The sequence below is a fragment of the Podarcis gaigeae genome, assembly GCF_964106915.1.
Source record: "Podarcis gaigeae genome assembly, chromosome: 17".
NCBI lineage: Eukaryota > Metazoa > Chordata > Lepidosauria > Squamata > Lacertidae > Podarcis > Podarcis gaigeae.
Window position 1 is genome coordinate 7,400,436 of NC_139694.1, and position 23,246 is coordinate 7,423,681.

The 23,246-nt window shown below is 43.2% G+C and overlaps 2 protein-coding genes across 3 annotated transcripts in view; one reads left to right on the top strand and one right to left on the bottom strand.

The window, feature by feature from the left end:
- ELP1 (elongator acetyltransferase complex subunit 1) overlaps nt 1-23,246 on the bottom strand; it is a 192,582-nt gene that overhangs the window by 16,807 nt on the left and 152,529 nt on the right. The gene's annotated exons all lie outside the window — the stretch shown is intronic.
- Nucleotides 1-23,246, top strand: part of B4GALT1 (beta-1,4-galactosyltransferase 1) — a 52,224-nt gene that overhangs the window by 6,983 nt on the left and 21,995 nt on the right. For both annotated transcript variants that reach the window (XR_014559385.1, XM_083719616.1), the window contains exon 2: nt 12,731-12,966. Coding sequence is in view for 1 of the 2 variants with exons in the window: in XM_083719616.1 (XP_083575742.1) it covers nt 12,731-12,966 (236 nt within the window). In the remaining variant the exon portion in view is untranslated. The remainder of the gene's footprint in view (nt 1-12,730; nt 12,967-23,246) is intronic.

Sequence of the window (23,246 nt, forward strand, 5' to 3'; positions counted from 1 at the left end):
AAATCCAGTCACAAATTGAGAGACTCAATTGGCTCTTGCCTCTCAACTCTGCCCCTTAGGGTGGCCCAACCTGTCTGCACTGGTTGTGACTCTGCATATATTTTGTAGTGCCTCTTCCATTTAGCGTCACCCTCAGTCTAAACACATTCTGTGCTGAGGTGTTCCTTCCCCTCAGTAACCTGTGCCTTTAACAATGTGTCTCGAAGACTCCAGGCTCATCCCAATTTTCTTTTGAGCTGGGATTTCTAGGTCCATGTCCTGTTGCTTTTTTTTGTCCCATTGCTTTTGCTGGGAAAGCTGCAGCTTATTATGGGTGGCTTCCAGCACACATAAAACATAATAAAACGTCAATCATTTTAAAAATCTGCACAAAACGGAAATGTGAGTGAGCACCCCATTTGGCTTCGCTTTTTGTGTGTGGAATCTCATCTCTTTGATCCAAGCTGGTTTCTTCACATGCGCTCTAGCTAGTCTCCTCTGCCTCTTCTATTTTATTCTCTTGCCTATTTTCTATGTTTCTCACTCTCCTCAGGTTAGTCAGGAAACTTCAGGGCGCGACGCAAGCCTCATGTTCTCCCTAAAGGAATATTATTTTCTCTCACCCTCTTTTGAAAATGTGTTGGGAGGATTCCAAAGAACCCAAGTTGTTTGTTTAGACACTGCATGGAGCTCAAGTGCAATCTATGAAGTTTGGCATGCCTTCCGTCTTCCCATCGCAGCCAACGTCCTGAATTATCAACAGTCTGTTTTTCAATATTGGCAGAATGCCTATATAAACTTGGTGCCCAGTTGCTCAGAGAGGTCTTGTTCTGCGGCTACAGTGAAGCGTGGCGAAATCCACCGCTTTCTTTCTCCTCACCTTGGAATAGATAATGTGGTCCTTTTCTTCCTCCCTCCTCTGTTGCTCAAGTCATGCAGTTCTTCTGCCTTTGTGGAGTGCAGACATGGTTTGGGGCTGGGTTACTTAAAGGACTGCTGTTATCGAGCCTGCCCAGACTCTGAAGATCTGCACTGGAGATCAACACAGCACTATCCTCTAACCCAGTGTTTCCCAACCTTGGGTCCCCAGCTGTTTTTGGACTACAATTCCCATCATCCCTGACCAATGGTATTGCTAGCTAGGGATGATGGGAGTTGTAGTCCAAAACCAGCTGGGGACCCAAGGTTGGGAAACACTAACCAACTGAGCTTTTGCTTTGGTTTACTTCTGTTAGGCTTTTAATAGTGCTATAAAATGGCTGTTTAAATGGTTCTGCGCAGTATCTGTATTTGGCTTTTTCTCTTACATCTATTTTGAGCTTCTTTGTGGTGCAGGGTTCTTTAAAAAAAGCATATTATAAGTCCTTTAAATAAATACAATTCATCTGGAAGCTCTAAATGAATGTTTTGGAGTTTGTTGACAAGATTGGCAGTATTCTCTTTTCATTTTCTCTCTTACATAGTGTGTTAATAGTTGATAGGTTTTATCACTCTCCCGCTTAGATAGAAGTAAAGGTAAAAGGTAAAGGTACCCCTGCCCGTACGGGCCAGTCTTGACAGACTCTGGGGTTGTGCGCCCATCTCACTTAAGAGGCCAGGGGCCAGCGCTGTCCGGAGACACTTCCGGGTCACGTGGCCAGCGTGACGAAGCTGCTCTGGCGAGCCAGCACCAGCGCAGCACACGGAAACACCGTTTACCTTCCCGCTGGTAAGCGGTCCCTATTTATCTACTTGCACCTGGAGGTGCTTTCGAACTGCTAGGTTGGCAGGCGCTGGGACCGAGCAGCGGGAGCGCACCCCGCCGCAGGGATTCGAACCGCCGACCTTTCGATCGGCAAGTCCTAGGCGCTGAGGCTTTAACCCACAGCGCCACCTGCGTCCCCTTAGGTAGAAGTACAGTTGTTTATTGTAGCTCATGGCCATTAGCGTTTCTTTTATATAAATTAAGTCCAGCCAAGCTATAGTTCTCTCTAACTTAGCTTATATTTCAAAATCTAAATTAGTTTTATATGTGAACTCAAATATTTTATTCATTTTGGTCAGTTTTTAAAAAAATCTTTATCTCCCCCCCCCCAATAATTGGGAGAATAGCTATATAATTAAAGCACAAATATACATGCTCTAACGTGTCCAGTCAAATTCACCTATGAAACTGATTGTAGATCTTTTTTATTGTTTTACTTTCCTTGTTTTATGTTAGTATTTTAGAATATAAAAGTATTCCGTTTACATTGAAAGAGACCAGTTTTTATTGTATTTGCATATTCTGCTATTACTTGGGGCCTTATCTCTATGTTGTACATCATAGCAACAGTAAATGAAACCACTCAGACCTTATCTACTATAGTAACCCTGAGGGAACATGCACTAAAAGTGCAACTCTTTACCTTAAGATTGTAAAAACGCAACTTGTTTGAGAAACGTAAGTAGCAGTTCCCATTTATTGGGAACAGATCAATGTTAATCCATTCATGGAAAGTTCAAGGGAACAAGGCTTTCTTAACACGGTGACAAACATGCAACACTGTTGACATCAGACACAGGGCCCTAGCTCAGTGGTAAAACCACTGGTTGGGATGCAGAATGTCTCCTGAAACTCTGGAAAGCTGATGTCAGTCAGTGTAAACAATATTGAAGCAGACCTAACTTCCTAATTTTCAAAGATTAGAAACACTGCCATTAATTTGTCATTTATTGATGTGGAGAGTGGGGTGGGGCAGTGTTAGAAACTCGAATATATGAGCTAGGCAAGGTTGCAGCCACCAAAATGGAATGTATACTTGCCATTTTGGGGCAAGACGGCTCTAAAGTCTTATTTTTCAAATGATGGACTGACTGTGATTGATTATCAGTTAAACATCTGGCTAGTTCAAGTGAGAACCTTGAGCTAGGTTAAGAGCTTGGGAGAACTTTGAGAAGAAAAGTCACTTGATCCAGGGACAGTCCACATATATATATATATTGACCTATTATGCCTACCTCTTTTTCTTAATGGTGACACGGACCATTCATGATGTAAGAATATTCTGCACCATTTGTGAGCTGGGCAGTGGGATGGGGTGTGTGAAGACAAGATACAATAATTAGGTATAACGTTGTCCACTGCTTCTGCTCAGGCCATGCAAAAAAGCATTTTGTTTCCAGAAATTCATTCCAGTGCGCTGGCTGAGACCCTGCCTGCCTGCACACTGTCTCACCAGGGTGATACATGCATAGTAGAGCGTTCCATTTATTGGTAGTTAATGGGACATGCTTCATCTAAATGGGCTTGTCCTAGTTTTTCTTCATGCTAAGAATGCAACAGAATGCGGAAAATAACTACAAACTAGAAGAACAAATTACAGTCATAGCTTGGAAGTTGCACGGAATCTGTTCCGGAAGTCCGTTTGACTTCCAAAACATTCAAAACCAAAGCACAGCTTCTGATTGGCTACAGAAAGCTCCTGCAGCCAATCGGAAGCCCTGTCAGACATTTGGCTTCCAAAAATAGTTCGCAAATCGAAACAGTCACTCCCAGGTTTGCGACGTTTGGGAGCCAAAACGTTTGGGAACTAAGCTGTTTGACTTCCAAGGTACGACTGTACTGCAATGCATCCCTCTCACTTGGGCAGACTTGCTTCTGTTCAGGGTGCCAGCCAGACTGACATGCTATCCTCCAGAAAACTATAAAGTAGGGTGGAGGGTTAAACAAAGCAAGTTGCTTTTTCCCTCCCCAAGATTTCGCAGTTCCCATACCCAGTGGACACTCCAACATTCTGCAGTTTCTGGGGACTATGGAGCACACTTAATCCTTGCTGGTGATGTAAACAAAATATGCTCCTTTTTCCTTATGGGGTATCCAAGAGCCTGTATAGAGTCCTAAAGTGGGTTCCCTATAAGAGAAAATAAATAAGACAAAATAACCAGAGATTAGGGACGCGGGTGGCGCTGTGGGTTAAACCACAGAGCCTAGGACTTGCCCATCAGAAGGTTGGCAGTTCGAATCCCCGCTATGACGGGTGAGCTCCCGTTGCTTTGTCCCTGCTCCTGCCTACCTAGCAGTTCGAAAGCATGTCAAAGTGCAAGTAGATAAATAGGTACCACTCCGGCGGGAAGGTAAACGGTGTTTCCGTGCGCTGCTCTGGTTCACCAGAAGCGGCTTAGTCATGCTGGCCACATGACCCGGAAGCTGTACACTGGCTCCCTCGGCCAGTAATGTGAGATGAGTGCCGCAACCCAAGAGTCACCCGCGACCGGACCTAATGGTCATGGCTCCCTTTACCTTTTTAACCAGAGAATATTGAGAAGCAAAGCAGGTAGTAAGCCTGATCTTTATTAAACTGTTGCAACAGGGTGCTCACTGCCCCCCTCCCCACGCAGGAGGGAGGAGGAACCCAGAACAAAGGTGTGCAAGCCCTTATATAGACTTTTGAAATTGCCCACCCTGTAGCTCAGGACCACCCCCAAAAGCACCATACAACCATCACAGAAGGAGGCAGTCTACAACAGAAATCCTGTCTGCCAGAATACCTGATAATGGCCAGTGATTGCTTACTTGGGCAGCCTGGCCATTCTTTGGTGATGGTAAATACTTTAATTCCTGAATCCAGATCACAGGCTCACCCTATTCATACACAAATACACCCTTAAGACAGGTAAGCAAAAGACAATGGAGAGGTTTTTCCATTTCCTTCCTCCTTGCAGAGAAACATTTGAGGTCAATTTCGAAGAGTCAAAATGGTTTCAGGATTGTTCTCCTGTACTATTTCAGACACCTGGTTTACATACTTTGTAAATTTATGAACATTTAAATTTATATATTTGAGACCATAAATTCTTATAACACTGGGCTCTCAGGTTCCCCTCTCTCCATTAAACCATTTTTTATTTTAAAAACACAAGCATACCTTTGGAGTCCCTGGAGTATGTAAAAGCAGCTTGTCTTATTTGTAACCGCTTTTTTGCCTCCAAACGGTAAGCACTTGACTGTCTGAGCTTGCTGTAAGTATGCAATCCCTGTTCCTACCTGCCGTTATCCTCCCTGTTATTATAAATTTTGTGTGTTTGCCTGTGTGTCTGTATTTGTGTGTGCTTGTTTATACTTATATTAAACATGTATGATGATAGATGGATGCCCAATGTGTATATCTTTTCACTACTTTAAGTTGCACACAATGAGAACCATTGTTTAGCCCATTTTTTAATGCAATAATGGTCTGGTTTTGCTAAATGTCTTGCTGGAAGGGGTTAATGTGGGTGAAGTTACTAGGTCCAGAGCTAAAGGTGCAGCCACAGTGATCTTGGCTTTGCCTTTTGTGTGTTCATGTGGAGATTAGTGCCTTTGCTGTTAGCTGTCTTCTTGGAAGGAGGCCAGCAAGAAGGTCTTTGTTTTCTTTAACGTCACATTTATGTAGATTGTGTTTCTGTTCCTGTTGTACATTTACTTTGAGCTTGATGATGCTGGTTTTCTACTGTTTTTGTGTGTCCCCAACGGTAGTTTATCCATAATCCGTTTATGCAATAACGAAGGTAATCATTAGCAACTCCCCATGTCCTTTCGAGTCTTGCTTCCTTCCAGTCTAGAAATGCAAAAAATAAAATAAAATACTGAAATGTATTCCTGAAATGGCACTTCCATCCAAAGATAGAAGTGCCTTCTAAACCCGACTCACGGACGCCGTACAGGAATCAGCGTGTTTTTACATGAGTAGAATGTGTCCTTTTATTTAAAATGCATCTCTGGGTTATTTGTGCGGCATAGGAATTCGTTCATTTCCCCCCAAAAAAAAAATATAGTCTGCTCCCCCACCAAGGTCTGAGGGACAGTGGGCCGACCCCCTGCTGAAAAAGTTTTCTGACCCCTGTACTAAATGATAGTCATAAAGTTCCTTGTTTCAGTGTTGCAGGTTTGGGACTCACAACATTGTGCTATATCTGTGTATATATAGCAAACAACTTGTGTGTTGTGTGTGTGTGTGTGTGTGTGTGTGTGTGTGTGTGTATATATATATATATATATATATATATATATATATATATATATATATATTCTCTAAAGGAATCTAATGCAGTTATTGAGATAATTCCTTTTCCAATGCAATGTGGCTTTCCTTGACTCCTAGCTTTCCATAAACTGCTTTGCTGAGCTGCTGCTGTCTGAACTCTGATACTATCGTAACTGAAATGCAGCACTGGAGCTTGTTGTTTTGACCTTGTGTTGTTCAGGAGACTAAATATATCCGCTGCCCGATAAGGACACACAGTATGGAAATTTCAGACGGGAGGCAGGCTCAGGCCTGCACAACTTGTGAACCACTAAGCCAAACACAGCCCACAAGTCACATATGTAGACACCCTCTCCCGTACTGTTGCCCCTACCCACACCGCAGCAGTGAGTATTCCGAGATTCTGTGCTTCTGCACATGGAGGTTCCATCTAACTATCATGAATATTAGCCATGAATTTGCCTTGTTTAAAACCAATTATGCTAGTGTGGCTGCAGCAAATTCAATATGTTAATGATTTTTCCTTGGGTAGTCCCAAGTTCCAGTACAGTGGTACCTCAGGTTACAGACGCTTCAGGTTAGAGACTCGGCTAACCCAGAAGTAGTACCTCGGGTTAAGAACTTTGCTTCAGGATGAGAACAGAAATCGTGCGGCGGCAGCGGGAGGCCCCGTTAGCTAAAGTGGTGCTTCAGGTTAAGAACAGTTTCAGGTTAAGAATGGACCTTCCACTGTACAGTGGAACCTTGGTTCTCGAACGTAATCCATTTTGGAAGTCCATTCAATTCCCGAAAGGTTAGAAAACCAAGGCATGGCTTCCGACTGGTCAGGTACCCCAGAAACAATAGCTGGTAGTTGCATCGGACATTCGGCTTCTGAAAAATGTTCAAAAACCGGAACACTTACTTGCGGGTTTTTGGCGTTCGGGAGCTCATTTGTTCATCAACTAAGCCGTTCAGGAACCAAGGTTCCACTGTATTATATAAGAGGGACAAAATTCACTTTTGCTGCTACTGCTCTTTATGTGAAAACCATCTGTCATGTTTCCTAGTTGTCTTCTCTCCCCCACCTGAAAAGCCCCCAATATTTTAGCTTTTCTTTATGCAGGAATGGCCCAGGCTCTTAGCTGTCCTTTTATTGATTTAGGCATACTTTTGTTTTAAGAATTTTAATATTGATTATATTGCCTAAAATAATTTTGTGCGCTTCTTTGACCATCTACATAGCACAGTCCTATTCAGAAGCAAGTCCTGTTGAGTTTAGTGGCATTTATGGCTAGTTGAGTGTGATTAGGATTGTGGTCAAAGATGCTATTAGTCAATTTAGTGGAAAGCTGGAACAAATACCGTATTTTTTGCACCATAACACTTTTTTCCTCCTAGAAAGTAAGGGGAAATGTCTGTGCGTGTTATGGAGGGAATGCCTACGGGTGGCATGCCTACGGATTTTCCTCCTCTAAAAACTACGTGCGTATTATGGTCGGGTGCGTGTTATAGAGTGAAAAATACGGTAAATCAGGTACCACAGTATCAGAAAGTGTACATGTAACTACCCTAATTCTTTAGTCACTTTTAAGGGAGTAGACTGAGGCTCTGTACACTCTCCATTTGCTCTGCAACCAATGCTCTCCCACTGCTGGAATGGGAAGTAACATATGCACAGTTAGCCACAATTCATATCTACCCTGTATGAAATACTCCATTTTGGTGGATGTGAGTGGCACTGTGGTCTAAACCACCAAGCTTCTTGGGCTTGACGATCGTAAGGTCAGAGGTTTGAATCTGCACAACGGGGTTCGCTCTCATTGCTCTGTCGCAGCTCCTCCCAACCTAGCAGTTTGAAAGCATACCAGTGTGAGTAGATAAATAGGTACCACTGTGGCGGGAAGGTAAACAGCGTTTTCCTGCGCTCTGGATTCCATCACGGTGTCCCGTTGCGCCAGAAGTGGTTTAGTCATGCTGGCCACATGGCCCGGAAAGCTGCCTGTGGACAAACGCTGGTTCCCTCGGCCTGAAAGCAGAGATGAGCGCCACAACCCCATAGTCAAATTTGACTGGACTTAACTGTCCAGGGGTCCTTTTCCTTTACCTACTCCATTTTGGTGCATTTCCCCCCAAAATGAGTTTTTAACCAAATTGAGAAATCTGCCCTGCAATTATATTTAGTGTGGCTTCAGACATGCGCTAGTTATGTTGGAAGACGTAGGGTAGTTTTTTCCTGCATTGCTGCTAGGCACATGAACACAGATGTACCCGTGAAGAGTGTGAATACTGGAAACATGCTCAGATGCACTCCGGTATTCAGCAACATTGTGTGTGCAGAGCTGAGCCTGACCTTTAACATAGAGTGTATGCTCCAGTCTGCTCTAATTGAAGAGTGCGCCTCTTGAATGACTCTTATCCATGTCTGTCGTCATTCACTAGTTTTTCCAGAATCGTGGCCATGGGCGTTTGGTTGCAGAAGGGACTGTATTTATAACGTGGATATAAGTCCTCTTGTGAAATAGTTGAGGCTGTTGAAAATCTGCTCCGTTGCAAAAACTGGGGAAAACTCCCAAATTAAGCAAGCCCACTATCTTGGCTTTTCCTGTTCCCAGACTTCTCAGCGCTTTATATCTTGGCACATTCTAAGATTACCTTGATTTGTAGATGATTAATTATATTGCATAAGAGCAACTGTGCAGGAGTGTCTTGTTTTCCATATTATGTACTGTATGCTGTGTCAGAGTGTCCCAGGAAGGCAAACTTTGGAAGAATTATCCCACAGAGAGGGGATGCTCCTTGTCCTTTAGCAGTTTGATGTGGTGTTCACTATTAATCATATCTGTCGCAGATTGGAGTGTGGACAAATGTAACATTCTCTGAGTGATTTTCCTCTGTGCTCTTTTACTGTCCTGGTGGTTCTAGCCCAAATCTGGCTTTGAAAGCTGGAAGCCAGACATAATAAAGGAGGCATGGGGTGTTTCCAGGCTATCGCTATGTTCACATACCAGCAAATTCAGGTGGCACAAATATTGAGGAATGGAAGGTCTTGTGCCACAAACCAGTGTTCGAAATTAGCCAGGTGCCAGGCGCATTTTGCGACCAAGTGCCGGGGCACCAGGATGATGCCTCCACCATCAAGTGACTTTTCTTCTTTAAGCTCTTTACCTAGCTCAAGGTAGTCGTCTGAACTGGCCAGATGTTTAACTTGAGAATCAATCACAGCCAGTCCAACGAGACATTCCATTTTGGTGAGTCTAACCTTGGTTTAAGAAGCCATTTGGTGCTAATAATAATAATAATAATAATAATAATAATAATAATAATAATTTATTATTTATACCCCGCCCATCTGGCTGGGCTTCCCCAGCCACTCTTGGCAGCTTCCAAAAGAATATTAAAATACTGTGATACATCAAACATTAAAAGCTTCCCTAAACAGGGCTGCCTTCAGATGTCTTCTAAAAGTCTGGTAGTTATTGTTCTCTTTGACATCTGGTGGGAGGGCGTTCCACAGGGAGGGCACCACTACCGAGAAGGCCCTCTGCCTGGTTCCCTGTAACTTGGCTTCTGGCAGCGAGGGAACTGCCAGAAGGCTCTCTCGGTGCTGGACCTCAGTGTCCGGGTAGAATGATGGGGGTGGAGATGCTTCTTCAGGTATACTGGACCGAGGCCGTTTAGGGCTTTAAAGGTCAGCACCAACACTTTGAATTGTGCTCGGAAACGTACTGGGAGCCAATGTAGGTCTTTCAAGACCGGTGTTATATGGTCTCGGTGGCTGCTCCCAGTCACCAGTCTGGCTGCTGCGTTCTGGATTAGTTGTAGTTTCCGGGTCACCTTCAAAGGTAGCCCCACGTAGAGCGCATTGCAGTAGTCCAAGCGGGAGATAACCAGAGCATGCACCACTCTGGCGAGGCAATCTGCGGGCAGATAGGGTCTCAGCCTATGTACCAGATGGAGCTGGTACACAGCTGCCCTGGACACGGATTTAACCTGTGCCTCCATGGACAGCGGTGAGTCCAAAATGACTCCCAGGCTGCGCACCTGGTCCTTCAGGGGCACAGTTACCCCATTCAGGACCAGGGAATCCTCCACACCTGCCCGCCTCCTGTCCCCCAGAAACAGTACTTCTGTCTTGTCAGGATTCAATCTCATTCTGTTAGCCGCCATCCATCCATGCTTAGATTATATATCTGAGTTTCTGACACTGCTGGCTCAGTATAGGGGATCTTTCTGGTTTTCCCCACCTCTGCTGCCCTGCTGCCCCTCCCAGGCCAAACGCAGTAGATATCTGTTTATTATACACAGCAAAAGATTAGGCAACTTTCACCCCACCCTGTGTATCAAGTCACTTTTTTTATTACGATCAATGACCAGCACAGCCTATGTATATTTATCTAGAGACTTGGAAATGATTGAAGAAAGAACCGGGAAGTAAGATATAGAGGGAAATCTCAGCACGATGAAAGTTGGCTTCAGTGTCGTGTATGTCAAGCTCACATATGGGTTTTCCACGCCTCCATGTTCAAAATTTCCTGCTCCTTGCCCTTATCTGTACTTGTTTGCTTTTATCTGCCCAGCTAGAATGATTCTGTGATGGCTGGTTTTATTAAACTGACAGGCATGTTAGTGCATTGCCCTTCTTAGTTCCTTAAGATATGAAAGGAAATGATCGAGCTCACCCTGCCAAGAAGCAGATTTATTTTATTTTTTTAAGGTGGGCAGGCTGTCTTTACTCACATCCAAGCAGAATCAAAAACTTTCTACCAGGCCTACCCTATGGGAACGTGTGCCCCCTCTTTTGTGAATGACCCATTACCTCCGTCCTAAATGCATGCGTGTGGTTCACGATCTGTCCTTCCAGTGAGCACTCAGGGCTGATTTCCTTAAGAATGGATGAGTTTGATCTTCTTGCAGTCCATGGGACTCTCAAGAGTCTCCTCCAGCACCAGAATTCAAAAGCATCGATTCTTCTGCGATCAGCTTTCTTTATGGTCCAGCTCTCACTTCCATACATCACTAAGTCTACCACTAGTGCATCTAATTTTCCTTAAGAAGGTTGAATACGCCTGGTGTCTCCTTCTACATGAGTCTATTCCAGTATCCTGAGCTGGTTATGTTATTTTGAAAGGCTGCTGGATTCCCCCTGTTTGTGTTAAAAGTGTGCATTGGAGCCAGGCAAGTTCGTTGGCAGCTTACAATACCAGAAACCCATTTTGCTTTAGAATTCTGGTAAAGGAGTTTTAGGAGTTGTATTTTCGGTGGCTGAGCTAAACCCCAAAGAGGTTTCGTTTTGCATGTGGTTAGTACCTAAAGTTTAAAACACACCCACACACCCACACACACACACCCTAGAAGTGAAAATGTTCAAGACTGTTTAAGAATGACTGTATACATTGCTGCCTTGTATCTTCAGCATCTGTGTATTGGTACTAGATAGAAGTGGGTGGATGACGGTTAGGCAAAGTGGTCATGCCAAGTTGACTTCTATTTTAAGAATGCTTTTGAATCGGGCCAGCATGCTTTCTGGTCTGGCACTCTGTTCTCACAGTGGCCAACCAGATGACTACGGTAAGCCTGAAAGCAGGATTTTAGCATGCCACACCCCACATTTCATCCATACTTGGTCTCCTACCTGACCAGTCCCAGACTCAGCAAGGTTGTTGCCTTGGGCACCTTCAGACTATGATCAATATGTCATTTGCAGTGCATCAACTCATTTCCATTTGACTCCTCTTCTTCCTGAGCTGTTTCTGTTGTAGCTGTGAACTGCTGTGTAATGGTAAGAATTCCTGGTTGTGTTTCTTGTTTTCCTCTCCCCTCCTCCTTCATTTTTCCTTTTGTGCCATGTCTTTCAAACTGTAACCCTCTGTGCAGGAACCGTCTATAGATACAACTATTAGCTGCTTATAAAACCGTGCTAAAGAAATGTAGTACCCCATGAAGCTTTATACCCAGCAGATGTCAAATGTTCGTATTTTTGACGTACAATGAGTCAACTTACAATGCACGATCAGTTTGGAGATAAGCAGGCATTCAATATAAGAGGCACGCCAATGAAAGCAAAGCTCAGTCAGGCTGGAACTGCCAAGTTCCACATAGAAATCAGTTTAAAACAGATTCCTCCTCCTCACAGTGTTAACTACACTGTAGTCTTGCTGTCTTAACATTGATCATCAGGGCTTGAGCTGCATCAAGGCCTCAGAAGTATCTGACTGTGCCTGAATATAAAGAAGTGGTACAATATTACCTGCAGCCAATCAGAAGCTGCGCTTTGGTTTTCGAATGTTTCGGAAGTCAAACAGACTTCCGGAACGGATTCCATTCCATGGTACGACTGTATTCAGTTTAAGCTGTGTGGTAACATCTACAAAGGGGACTGGTAACTTGTATCCACCCATGGCTTGGATGAGAGACCTTTGTGACCCAAGTACAGATGGCGACCATTTCTCATGGGGGTTCTGTTTGCGCCCCCTGCGTGTTATACAGGGCGAGTATAAGTGCCCCGCCCCATTCCCTGCCCCCATTTTGCCTTCTTCCAGGTCCAGAAGGACTTGTGCGTTGGCGATTGCGCGTCAATTGAAGGCGCCTAAAATGGTTGCCATTTCTGAATCATCAGGCTAAAACTTCTCTAATACATTGTCCTCCATAAATGTATCCAGAATAAAATTCTGGACTCCTGTTCTTTAGGAGACTTTTTGCAAACCTATCGCTTCTTTAACAAGGAGGCAACGATCTCGCATCATTGTCTTGTCTGACTTGTCTTGTGGTTTTTCCCTCCCTCGCAGTTGGCCCTTTGCGTGTGGAGTTTTCGCTGACTGTGGATTTGAAGAAAGTGGCAGACGACAACCCAGAAGTCAGGGAAGGAGGACGCTACACACCAAAGGAATGCAGAGCGCTTCAGAAAGTGGCGCTTATCATCCCGTTCAGAAATCGAGATGAACACTTGAAATACTGGCTGTATTATCTTCATCCAATCCTTCAAAGGCAGCAGCTTGATTATGGTATATATGTAATTAACCAGGTAAGAGATTTCCAGGTTCCAAATAGCCTATTGAGTTTGCATGTGCATGTTGTCACTTTCTTTCAGACATGTTGTGGACTTTTTGCTGAGTGAATTGCTAAAAACGGTTTTGTGGTGTGTAATGCCTCATGGTTGGTTTAACTCTGCTAGCAACAGGAGTGTTGTGGAATTGTGCAAAATTGTGTAAAAACAAAGAAAGTTTAGGAAAGGTTTTCCTCACCCTTGTTGTGGTATTATAATATACTCAGCTAAAGATTCTGATGGTTAAGAGTTCCTTCGTATAATACATTTCACAACACTTAGACTTGGTCATGGTATATGAGCTCCTGGGGAGCATTTCCTTCCTTCATATAGAAAACAAAATCTATACAAATCTAATTTAACTTCCCTTCAACTTCCTTCCCCTCCTTTCTGTGGTTATTTATTTTATATCTTTTTATTACTGCATATCCGATTCAAATATATTTACACATTTTCCCTTATCTTCCCCCTAAACAATAAAGGAAAAACAAGCAAAGAAAAAAAAAGGGGTGGATTAAGAGAAGTTAGCTCATATTAACATACATGAAAAATAACCATAAATATATCTATATTAATTTAAACAGATAGATCTAGGCAGCCCAAATAGGTATCCACACAAAGTTGACATTTATAAGAAATGTGTTCAAATTATAATTTATATTCCAACCTTTTTCAAAAGATCTCAGGGCGATGTACAACATTAAGAACACATTTTGCAGAGCCTAATAATAAAAACATAACACAAAGCATAACAATAGACAGCATGATAATAAAATAATGTAGCAAGGTGAGTGTATATCCTTCCGATTTTTATATTTCTGTTTGCTAGATCTGAGCTGTTTAGGGTCATTGGGCTGACAGAGCCTCTTTGTACCTTGATGCTAAAACAGTAGCAATAGTTTGTTGGTACAGCCAGAGAAGCCTATAGTCTCCCTTGGCTACAAGTTGCCCAGACTGAGGGGATGGCTGTGGATCTGTGAACTGTCTGTGTCCAGGGCAGCTGTCCACCAGCTCCATCTGGTACGCCGGCTGAGACTGCAGACTGTCTCCCCAGAGTGGTGCATGCTCTGGTTATCTCTCGTTTGGACTACTGCAGTGTGCTCTATGTGGGGCTACCTTTGAAGGTGACTCAGAAGCTACAACTAATCCAGAATGCGGCAGCTAGACTGGTGACCAGGAGTGGCCACTGGGACCATACAACACCAGTCCTAAAGGATCTTCACTGGTTCCCGGTACATTTCCGAGCACAATTCAAAGTGTTGGAGCTGACCTTTAAAGCCCTAAATGGCTTTAGGGCATCTCCACCCCCATCACTCAGCCTGGACGCCAAGGTCCTTCTCCAAGGGTCTTCTGCTGGTTCCCTCACTGCAAGAAGTGAGGTCATAGGGAACCAGCCAGAAGGCCTGCTCGGTAGTGGCGCCCGTCCTGTGGAATGCCCTCCCATCAGATGTCAAGGAGATGAAGAACTACATTACTTTTAGAAGACATCTGAAGGCAGCCCTCTATTGAGAAGTTTTTAATGCTTGATGTTTTGCTATGTTTTTATATATGCTGTAAGTCACCCAGAATAGCTGGGGAAACCCAGCCAGATGGGTGGTGTATAAATTATTATTATCATCATCAACAACAACAACATCCTTATTTATAGGACTTGTAGCACTGGATTGGTCATTTTTGTGTCACCTGAGGTCCCAAGCCAAAGGATTTGGGAGTTGTACAACAGACTGCAGTTGGGACTGCCTGCAGTTCCCTTCTCTAGCCAGCAGTCTTGGTTGATTTTTGAGGTACTGCAGAACTTTTAACTGATAGGCTTGTATTATAATGGACTATACTTAGTTCTGTTGCATGGACTGAATATCTATGACATTTAGTTGCATTTTGTTGTACTTGGAATGAGTTTACACATTATACTGAAAATTTTAATTGCCTCCTCTAGTTATTATCACACAGGGTTTTTGCCTGCCTGCTCACAGTTATTTCTTAATGTCTTCTTTGTGCTGAGCTTTGGGGAAGCAGAATGCACCTGGGTTTTTTGGTGTGTTGTTTTTTTTTTAGCTTTCTTAATCTTCATGAGCCAAATTGATGCTTTTTTCATGTGCCAGTTTCATAGGGTATGTACATCTGCATAACACAACCATCTCATACTTTTCCCACAGAATAACAAATAGTTCCAGATTCGGGGCACTTTTTTTTAGCAGTTTAAGCAGGTTTCATTTGAATGAGATTTCAATAAAGCAGTTATGAAATTACACTGATGACCTGGGGGCAAGTTGTTTGTTAGCTTAAGAGACAAACTTCATTGTTGCCATCAAACATATAATGTGTGTTTCCCCATTTGGCTCCCAAAACAACAAGCAGGAATGTTCCCTTGCAAAGTAGAATAGCCTGTTTTTAATATTGGTTTATGGCATCTCATCTTCCTTCTTGCTTTATTGCTCAGGGATGGGGCCCGATTTCTCAGCAATGGTTATGTTCTGGGATTGCCTAACAGTTTCAGCGCTTGGCTGTGTTGGGGAATTCCAGGACACCCTTGGTTCTTTTCTTGGGATGTTGGCAGGGCAGATGATGGTCAGTGGTACATGCAACTTCTCTGCTCAGTACCATTGACTAGTGGAGGGGTCCAAAATGGTGGCTTAATTTTTCAAGACATGCTTCTGGAGGTCATGCGGTTTGAGTATCGCTGGGACATACATCTGATGGGGTCTTACTCTTTGCCATCTGATACCTACTACAAATGTCTTAAGAAGGAAAATGCTTATCACAATTTGTTCAGTTAAACTTCTGTCTTGTCCTTTAACATTTTTGTTTGCTTCAATCAGCATAGGTTGGGATGTGAGGCTATTTAATTGTGTTTCCTTGTGGCTGAATGAAGGTTTCTAGTTCTTTTGCTAAGGAGTAATTTGTGCAGACATAGAAATAAGTTTCTATGGGTTAAGTTCATGGCACCCTGATCCAAAATATGCTTGAGCTGGAAAGAAATTCCGTTGACTTTCACAGAGCTTACTTACAAAGGTTATTAGCGTTCAGGGCTCTGATGACATTCTGCAAAAAAAGGGCTATATAGTTTGGAAAGAAAAACAGGGGATGGCGGATAACAGTAAGCATACACAGGCTAGGTGTGTACAGAGTATAATTGTGTCGCTGCGTTTCCCCATTATGCTGCAGAAATCATACAGAAGTTATTGAGCATCATGACCTAATTTGTCAATGAAGCATTCAGTTTAGTTAACTTTCTTAAAGCAGTGTTAGTTTTGTGTGCATCAAGCAACATTGACAATGAGCCTAAATTATCCAGATGGTATTTTTCTTGGGTTATGAGGAGCTTTTAAAACCTGCTAAGAAAACGTTCTTATTTCTTTGCTCTCTTGACAAATGCTTTCTCTCTCTTTCTTTTTTTTCCTCCCTTGTCTGTCCTTCCTTTGCATCCATTCTTCCTTCTCTTCTCCCTTCCTTCTAGGGGGGGAAATCTTACCTTTCTCTTGTTAAACCTGTCCTATAGCAAAGCAATCGCTGGAGCAAGGAGAGTTTGTATGTGAGCGATTGATTCTTACTCCATCTGCGTCCTTCTGTACTCTGCATCTGGTAGGAAAAAAGGAAGGAAGGAAAGAATGCTGAACACCCTACTGCTTCAATGGTAACGTCCCACCTCTTAATTCTCGGTGCAATGCAAATTCAAACTTGAATCTACTGCAAGTTTACCATTGACTTTTGGAACCTCTGAAATGCATTAAATTGGGCTGAATACTGAAATGGAGATGGGTGGAGGTGGGTGGGGATGAGATGTGAGAATATGTAAAATGGAAGTTGGGCTGCTGGAGCCAGTGGAAAAAACTGGATGCTAATTGACCCCTCTCTAGTACGCAACTTGGCTCACTCTTTTTAAACCATGGTCATGCTGGCCGCATGATCCAGAAAAACTGTCTGCGGACAAACGTTGGCTCCCTCAGCTAGTAAAGCAAGATGAGCGCCGCAACCCCAGAGTCGTTCTCGACTGGACTTAACTGTCAGGGGTCCTTTACCTTTAAGTTACTTGCTATGCAGTCACATCTCAATGGTGCACCTGCTTTCTGTTTGTTGCACAGTATTCTGGCTGAGATTATTGCTCAGTGGACACTCAGCAGCCTGGTTTGCACAACATACTAAGCTATGGTTTATAAACCATGGCTTAGTTAACCATAGCTCAAAATGGTCCAAACGGGGCCATGCAACTTAAGTATAGGTTACAAATTATGGTTAGCAGGCGCTTGTTAAAGAAGCTTTGCAGTCAGTTGATAAAAGTTGGCTTACATTAACTTTAGCTTATAATTAAGCTATAAAACAGGCCTGTTCTACAGCACAGAGATTTGCTTTTGGACTCCATCTAGCTTTGAAATTGCATTGACTTGTCTGACAAGGAACTCTTGTGGGCCTGCCAGGAAACTCCTCTGCATTATAGGGTTTACATAGCACTTACACCACCGGCCAAGACCTCTGCATGCATTTGAGTGTGCTGTCGAGCAGACTTAACAACCTCCTGAGGCAAATAGTTGCAAACAGCAACCTGTTTTTCAGGGACGCTCCCCCATAATAGATAGTCTTCTCACTGGACAAGCCTTGGTGAACTTCTGAGAACATCGGAGAGCCCTGGAACACAGAGCGAAAAGCATTAAGCTACATTTATAGAAAGAACAGAGCAGCTATTTACTGGTTAACTTAAGAAATCTGCGTCTGCTGTTGCAACTTCCTAATGCAATAATAAATGAGAGATTTAATTAGCAAGGACATGAACTCTCTCCTGCAAAACAGAGGCAGGATGGGAAGCCTCTAACATCTGAGCTCTGCCAACCTCAAGGAAGTAGCAACGTCCAAGTCTGAACTGAACTCGCCAAGCTTGCAACGCCAATCTTACGCTCTTCATTCTTTGTTAGATAATATTTGTGCAGGATAATTAATGCGCGCCAGCTGTTGCACATGTTGCAATTTTGGAGCAAAGAGCTCTGTGTGGGATTGGCTGACTTAGGAGAGCCAACGGGATTTTTGTCTGCCCAGACTTGACAGAAACCTACAGCTGCTGCTCTAGGCAGAAGTCCAGCTGGCTCTCTGAACCAACTGGTAATTTGAGGCTTCTTATTTGAGGAGTGCAGTGGAGGTGTGTTGGGTATCCTCAAAATGGTGTCTGTACAGTAACTCTTAAAAGTCAGCTTTGCTGATTTCTAGTGATATATAATATATAGTGACATAAAACGCTGAGGGCTTGTCCACACTCTCACTTGTCCTGTGCTTTAGAAAGGTCCAAGCGGTTTTCCATGTGTCCCTTGCTAACCACACCATCCCCACTGGAAAAACCCACTATTTAGCGTGAAACTGGAGCAAGCGTCAATCCGGAGAAAACCTGATTGACGTTTGTTCTCTTTCAGCTGTTGTTGGCATCCTTTTGTTTCAAGTGACAGAGGAGTGTGCCCTGTGGGGCAAAGTCAAGCAGCGGGAGAATAACAGTGCTGGCTGAGGCTGGCAACGTGTAGCTGCTACCTCCTGCGTTGTTTTTGCTGGTTTAGCAGCACTGAAGCACTGAGCCAGTGTGGTGTAGTGGTTAAGAGCGGTAGACTCGTAATCTGGGGAACCGGGTTCGTGTCTCCACTCCTCCACATGCAGCTGCTGGGTGACCTTGGGCCAGTCACACTTCTCTGAAGTCTCTCAGCCCCACTCACCTCACAGGGTGTTTGTTGTGGGGGAGGAAGGGAAAGGAGAATGTTGGCCGCTTTGAGACGCCTTCGGGTAGTGATAAAGCGGGGTATCAAATCCAAATTCTCTCTCTCTGGGGCACAAGGCTGGGCAGCGTGTATGGTGTTCCTGGGCTGCCCAGGAGACAAGACCCTGTTCTCGGACCCACTGACATGGTCCAAAGGAAAGCAGGGCGATACGTTTGGCACCAGCTTGGCTGCAGGAGTTGCTGGAAGGAGGCGTACAAGGTGCCATCCAATCATCTTAGGGACTCCCTCGCCTGGCTTAGCCGGCCAGTCGAATCCGTTTCCCAGGGTGTGTCTGCTGTCACATGCTGACAGCTTTTAGGAGCCACAGGTGAGAGCTGAATGCAGGTTGGGGACCAAAGGTGGACTAACTACCCCTGAAGGAGCACAATGCGTCCCCCACCAGAGGTACCACATCTACCCTAAAACCCCATACAAGTTTTCCTGTGCGAAAGCAGCGGGGCAAGCAACGTTGTGAATGAGGCTTTACACAATTAAGAACTAAGAGACCCTTCTTCAGAGGCAGTGTAGAGATTGTGAATTTTAATCTTTGAAGGCAGGATGCTTAGCTAAGTCTTCTTTTTGCTAGTTGATTATTTTAATCATTCAAATTATTATTTATACTCTGCTTTTTAGCCCTGAAAAGTGTCTTCCTAGTTAGCAAACGAAGAGGGGGTGCTGATAATACAAATTCTCTTAACTTGCGCCGAGCAAAAATAAAAATAGAGATGTTTATTTGGGGCTGGAATTTGTGTGTTGACTTCAGTATTGTAATATATAAATAGAAAATGTGCTGGGAAGATGTAATAACAGAAATAAATGCCATCCTAGTTCATTAAGGAGCTCAAATTAGGTCTGCTTTCTGTCTTCTCGGGAGAGAACTCGGGGTGATGTCAAAATGTTGAGTTGTGATCATGTTGGGGGTAGCTAAATTAATGATAGCCCAATACTGAAAGGAAGCTGTTGGTTTGAGTAAAACTAAATGGTGTAATTAAGTGTGGCATTTGTTATTAATGGAAAATTTAAGAGTCCCCTCTCAATCTCTGTGTGCATAATTTGTTCTTCAACCAGGACTTTAATCTTTTTCTCCCTCTGCCTTTTCCTTGCCCTGTTAAATTTGCAAAATAAGAAGAATAAGAATGACTAGAGACTCTGCAAGCTGTACATTGGTTCCAGATGAACTGTCCCCCCCCCCCCCAAAGGAGGCATGTTTCACCATACTCTGCTGCTGCCCAAACTAGATATTCTGTGGGTTTGGGAAGCTGGATCTCTCCCAAACCTCTAAAAAGCAGTGGGGGAGTGCAATTTTGGAGGGAAGAAAATAGGTGGGGGCAGGATCCACCCAGTCTCTCTCGGAGGTCCAGAGAGGCCTAGGCCACTTCCAGCTTTTGAGAAACACACAGAAACAAAATAAGGCACCAAAAAAAGAGTGGGAGGTTTGGACACATTCAGCATAGCCTACGTTTGTGCCATCAGAACTGATCTGTTTCTATTTATTTCCCTACGTAAGGGAGCTTTTAAGTGTTTAATGCTTTATTATGTTTTTATATATGGTGGAAGCTGCCCAGAATGGCTAGGGCAACTAGTGGGGTACAAATAAATTATTATTATTAATTATTGCTGACATTTACAAACCGTCACAGTTCTTTAACAAAACTATACCTGTTAACAAAAAAAAATAATCATCTATTTTACCAAATATATGGAGGAGAGTTAAGTGGCTGGCACAGCTGCAACTGTCCCAGATATGTTGTCAAAGGGTAGATGATGAAACCGGAAAAATAAGTAAATCTTTCCTTCTCTTGCCCAGCTGAATGCCAGCTTTGACCTGCTTTTAATATTTACATCTTCTTGAACTGTTTCCAAGGGTTCAGTTTGTCTATGTTACATACATGGCAGGTGGATCAGCTGACCCAAAACCACCTGACCAAACTTGGATGGACTGCAAATGTATTTTGATTCTGCAGCCCACAGCAGAAGTTGTGTGTGCTGTGCAAACAGACAATGGCTCTGTTGCTTCTGTAGATGAAATTAATACGCAGCTACGTTTGGGCAACACAATTTTGGACTGTTCCTTCCCCCCCCCCCAAAAAAAGGAGGAGGTCAGTGCAAGACCCAAGAGGAACCTTACTGCTGTCTTGTCTTGAAAATAGTTTTAAGATAGAGTTTTATTTTCTCGGTTCAAATCTCTCTCCTTATGTTCTGTTTCACTTTGTCAGGTTTCAGTGCTGTGTCCAACCCCACTTCTCCATTTCTTGTTACATATGAACTAGCAGATATTCTGTTTCCTAATTTGTTTTCTGTGTTGATTTTGCCTCAGGAAAGAGCCTGTCACAAAGCAGCAAGCAAGTTACCCCAGAACATTTTAAGCCAAGTATTTTGTACTTTTTAAAAAAGGAAATAGTTCAAATTCTGACCCAAGAAACTGAACCCTGCGACCTGTATACATTATGCAGATTTAGTAGATTTTCATACTTTCAGGTTTTCCCCCACCTTATCCACCAAGCTCAGAGCCTTTGTTTAAAAAACAAAAACCTGTACTTCGTAGAAGTACTCTGGGTGCCAGCAAAAAATGGCAGCAAAAAAGAGGTGACAGTACTCTCTATTGGTGAGTGCCATGACCAATCCCCTGCCCTGCTTATCTGTATAATGCTTATTTAGGAAAAAAGGAAAATTGGAAGTGCAGACATACATTTACATACACGTGTATGTAATTACACACACAAAATTACAACATTGTAAAAAACAATACATTGAAGAGTATTTCACCTTACATTTCAGTGAATCTATTTGTGGTTCAGAATAGCTTTTGGTTTTCTTACAGTAAAATCCTCTGTATGAGTTCCGTTGAGCTTACTTTCTCAAAAATTTGTGTTTAGGGCTGCAGCTTAAAATTTAGTAGCTTTTCATCCAGCCATTTAGTTGACATTCTACAGGAGCTTAATGGTTCTCTAAATATCTTTAGGACCTTGAACCCACCCAAACCTGTCTCTGGCAAGAATTTAACATTGTTGCATTATTACCTTGTTGCATTTAAATAAATTATAAAGGTGTCAGTTCATTAAAGCATACTCAAGATATGGAAATGTACAGAAGTGAAAGTTGGTTGTCTCTGGTGAGATGGCTTCTTCTTAAGTGCATGTGAAAAGGAGGAGGATGCACATGAAAGGCTTTTATTTCCGAATCCTTCGCTTAAGGCGCTTGGCTTGTGATTTCCTTCCTGCAATTTTTTCCCTGTGGTTATTTATTGCCCTGGGGAAAAGAGGTGGGGGGGAGTTGGAACTAACACAATTCATTCAAAGAGGGGATTAACCACTAGAAAACAATGCCAGGGAATCTGTTAGACAATCTTGGTTTGTTATGTTTAAATTTCCCTAAAAGGAAGCGCAGACAGCATTAATAAAGATTTTTAATAGTGCATTTCCAATATACAGAGAGCTTCATATACACTTAGGCAGGTGCTTATGAACAGCCAAAGCTGCAATAGGGGCTTCATTAAATCCACCTAATGAGTTCTTGGTTTGTTAGTTATTTTTTTTCCCCAAGATGATTATATAAAACCAAACCTATCTGCTGTTACATTGGTGTAGGTGAGCACCTCATACAGTATCGTTGTATATTATATAACTAAAGGGATGTGAGACAATTGCCAAATTGTCTGTGTGCATGGTCTATGATATCCATATAGATTTGGCTATTTCTGGCAAAGAGATGTACATATTCTGATCCATGGTAAATTGAATAAAGTCCCGCCATACTGCACGTATTGTGGTTTTGCTTTACCCTGTATCAATCGTAGATTGGACATTATCTTCTCTGAGATTACAACAGACCAAATGTTCTGATGCCAAAGTTGTATAGACAGGTTGTCTAACTCCTTCCTGTGCTGTACTCTTGAATTCATGGATGAGATGAGATTTTACCAGAGGTCTCTCAGCTCCCCCTCTTAGCTGCCCACCTTAGTGGGGAAAGAGGAGAGGGCCATACAGACATACTACTTTGGGCAGCAACCAAGTCATCTTTGTGTTTAGTTCTTCCACAATCTACATCATTTTGTTAACCCTTTTTATTTTTGTGGCCATTCAGCAAGGGAGCTGGGGACATGGAGACCCCCGGCAGCAGGCAGGGCAGGAATCCATGTGGGGGGTGCCTGGCTCGCACCCCCTCAAAATCATGCATCTGGGGCTACACCCCCGCCCTCGGTCCTCCCCACGCTCCAACCCTGTAGTAATCTACTAAATGGACCAATGTTCTGATTCACGATAAGGCACATACTGACTGTGTCCTATGAAGTTATCTTAAAGGTTTTGGTAGGACCTGCTGTCTCCCACTGTGCACATTTTAACATAATAATCCTCATCCAGCATATCATAACTGTTGTATTTTATCCCCTAAATCACTTCTTGTGGGGGGTGGGATGCCGACACAACTAACAAATGTAGTACAGCGGTACCTTGGGTTAAGTACTTAATTCGTTTCGGAGGTCCGTTCTTAACCTGAAACTGTTCTTAACCTGAAGTACCACTTTAGCTA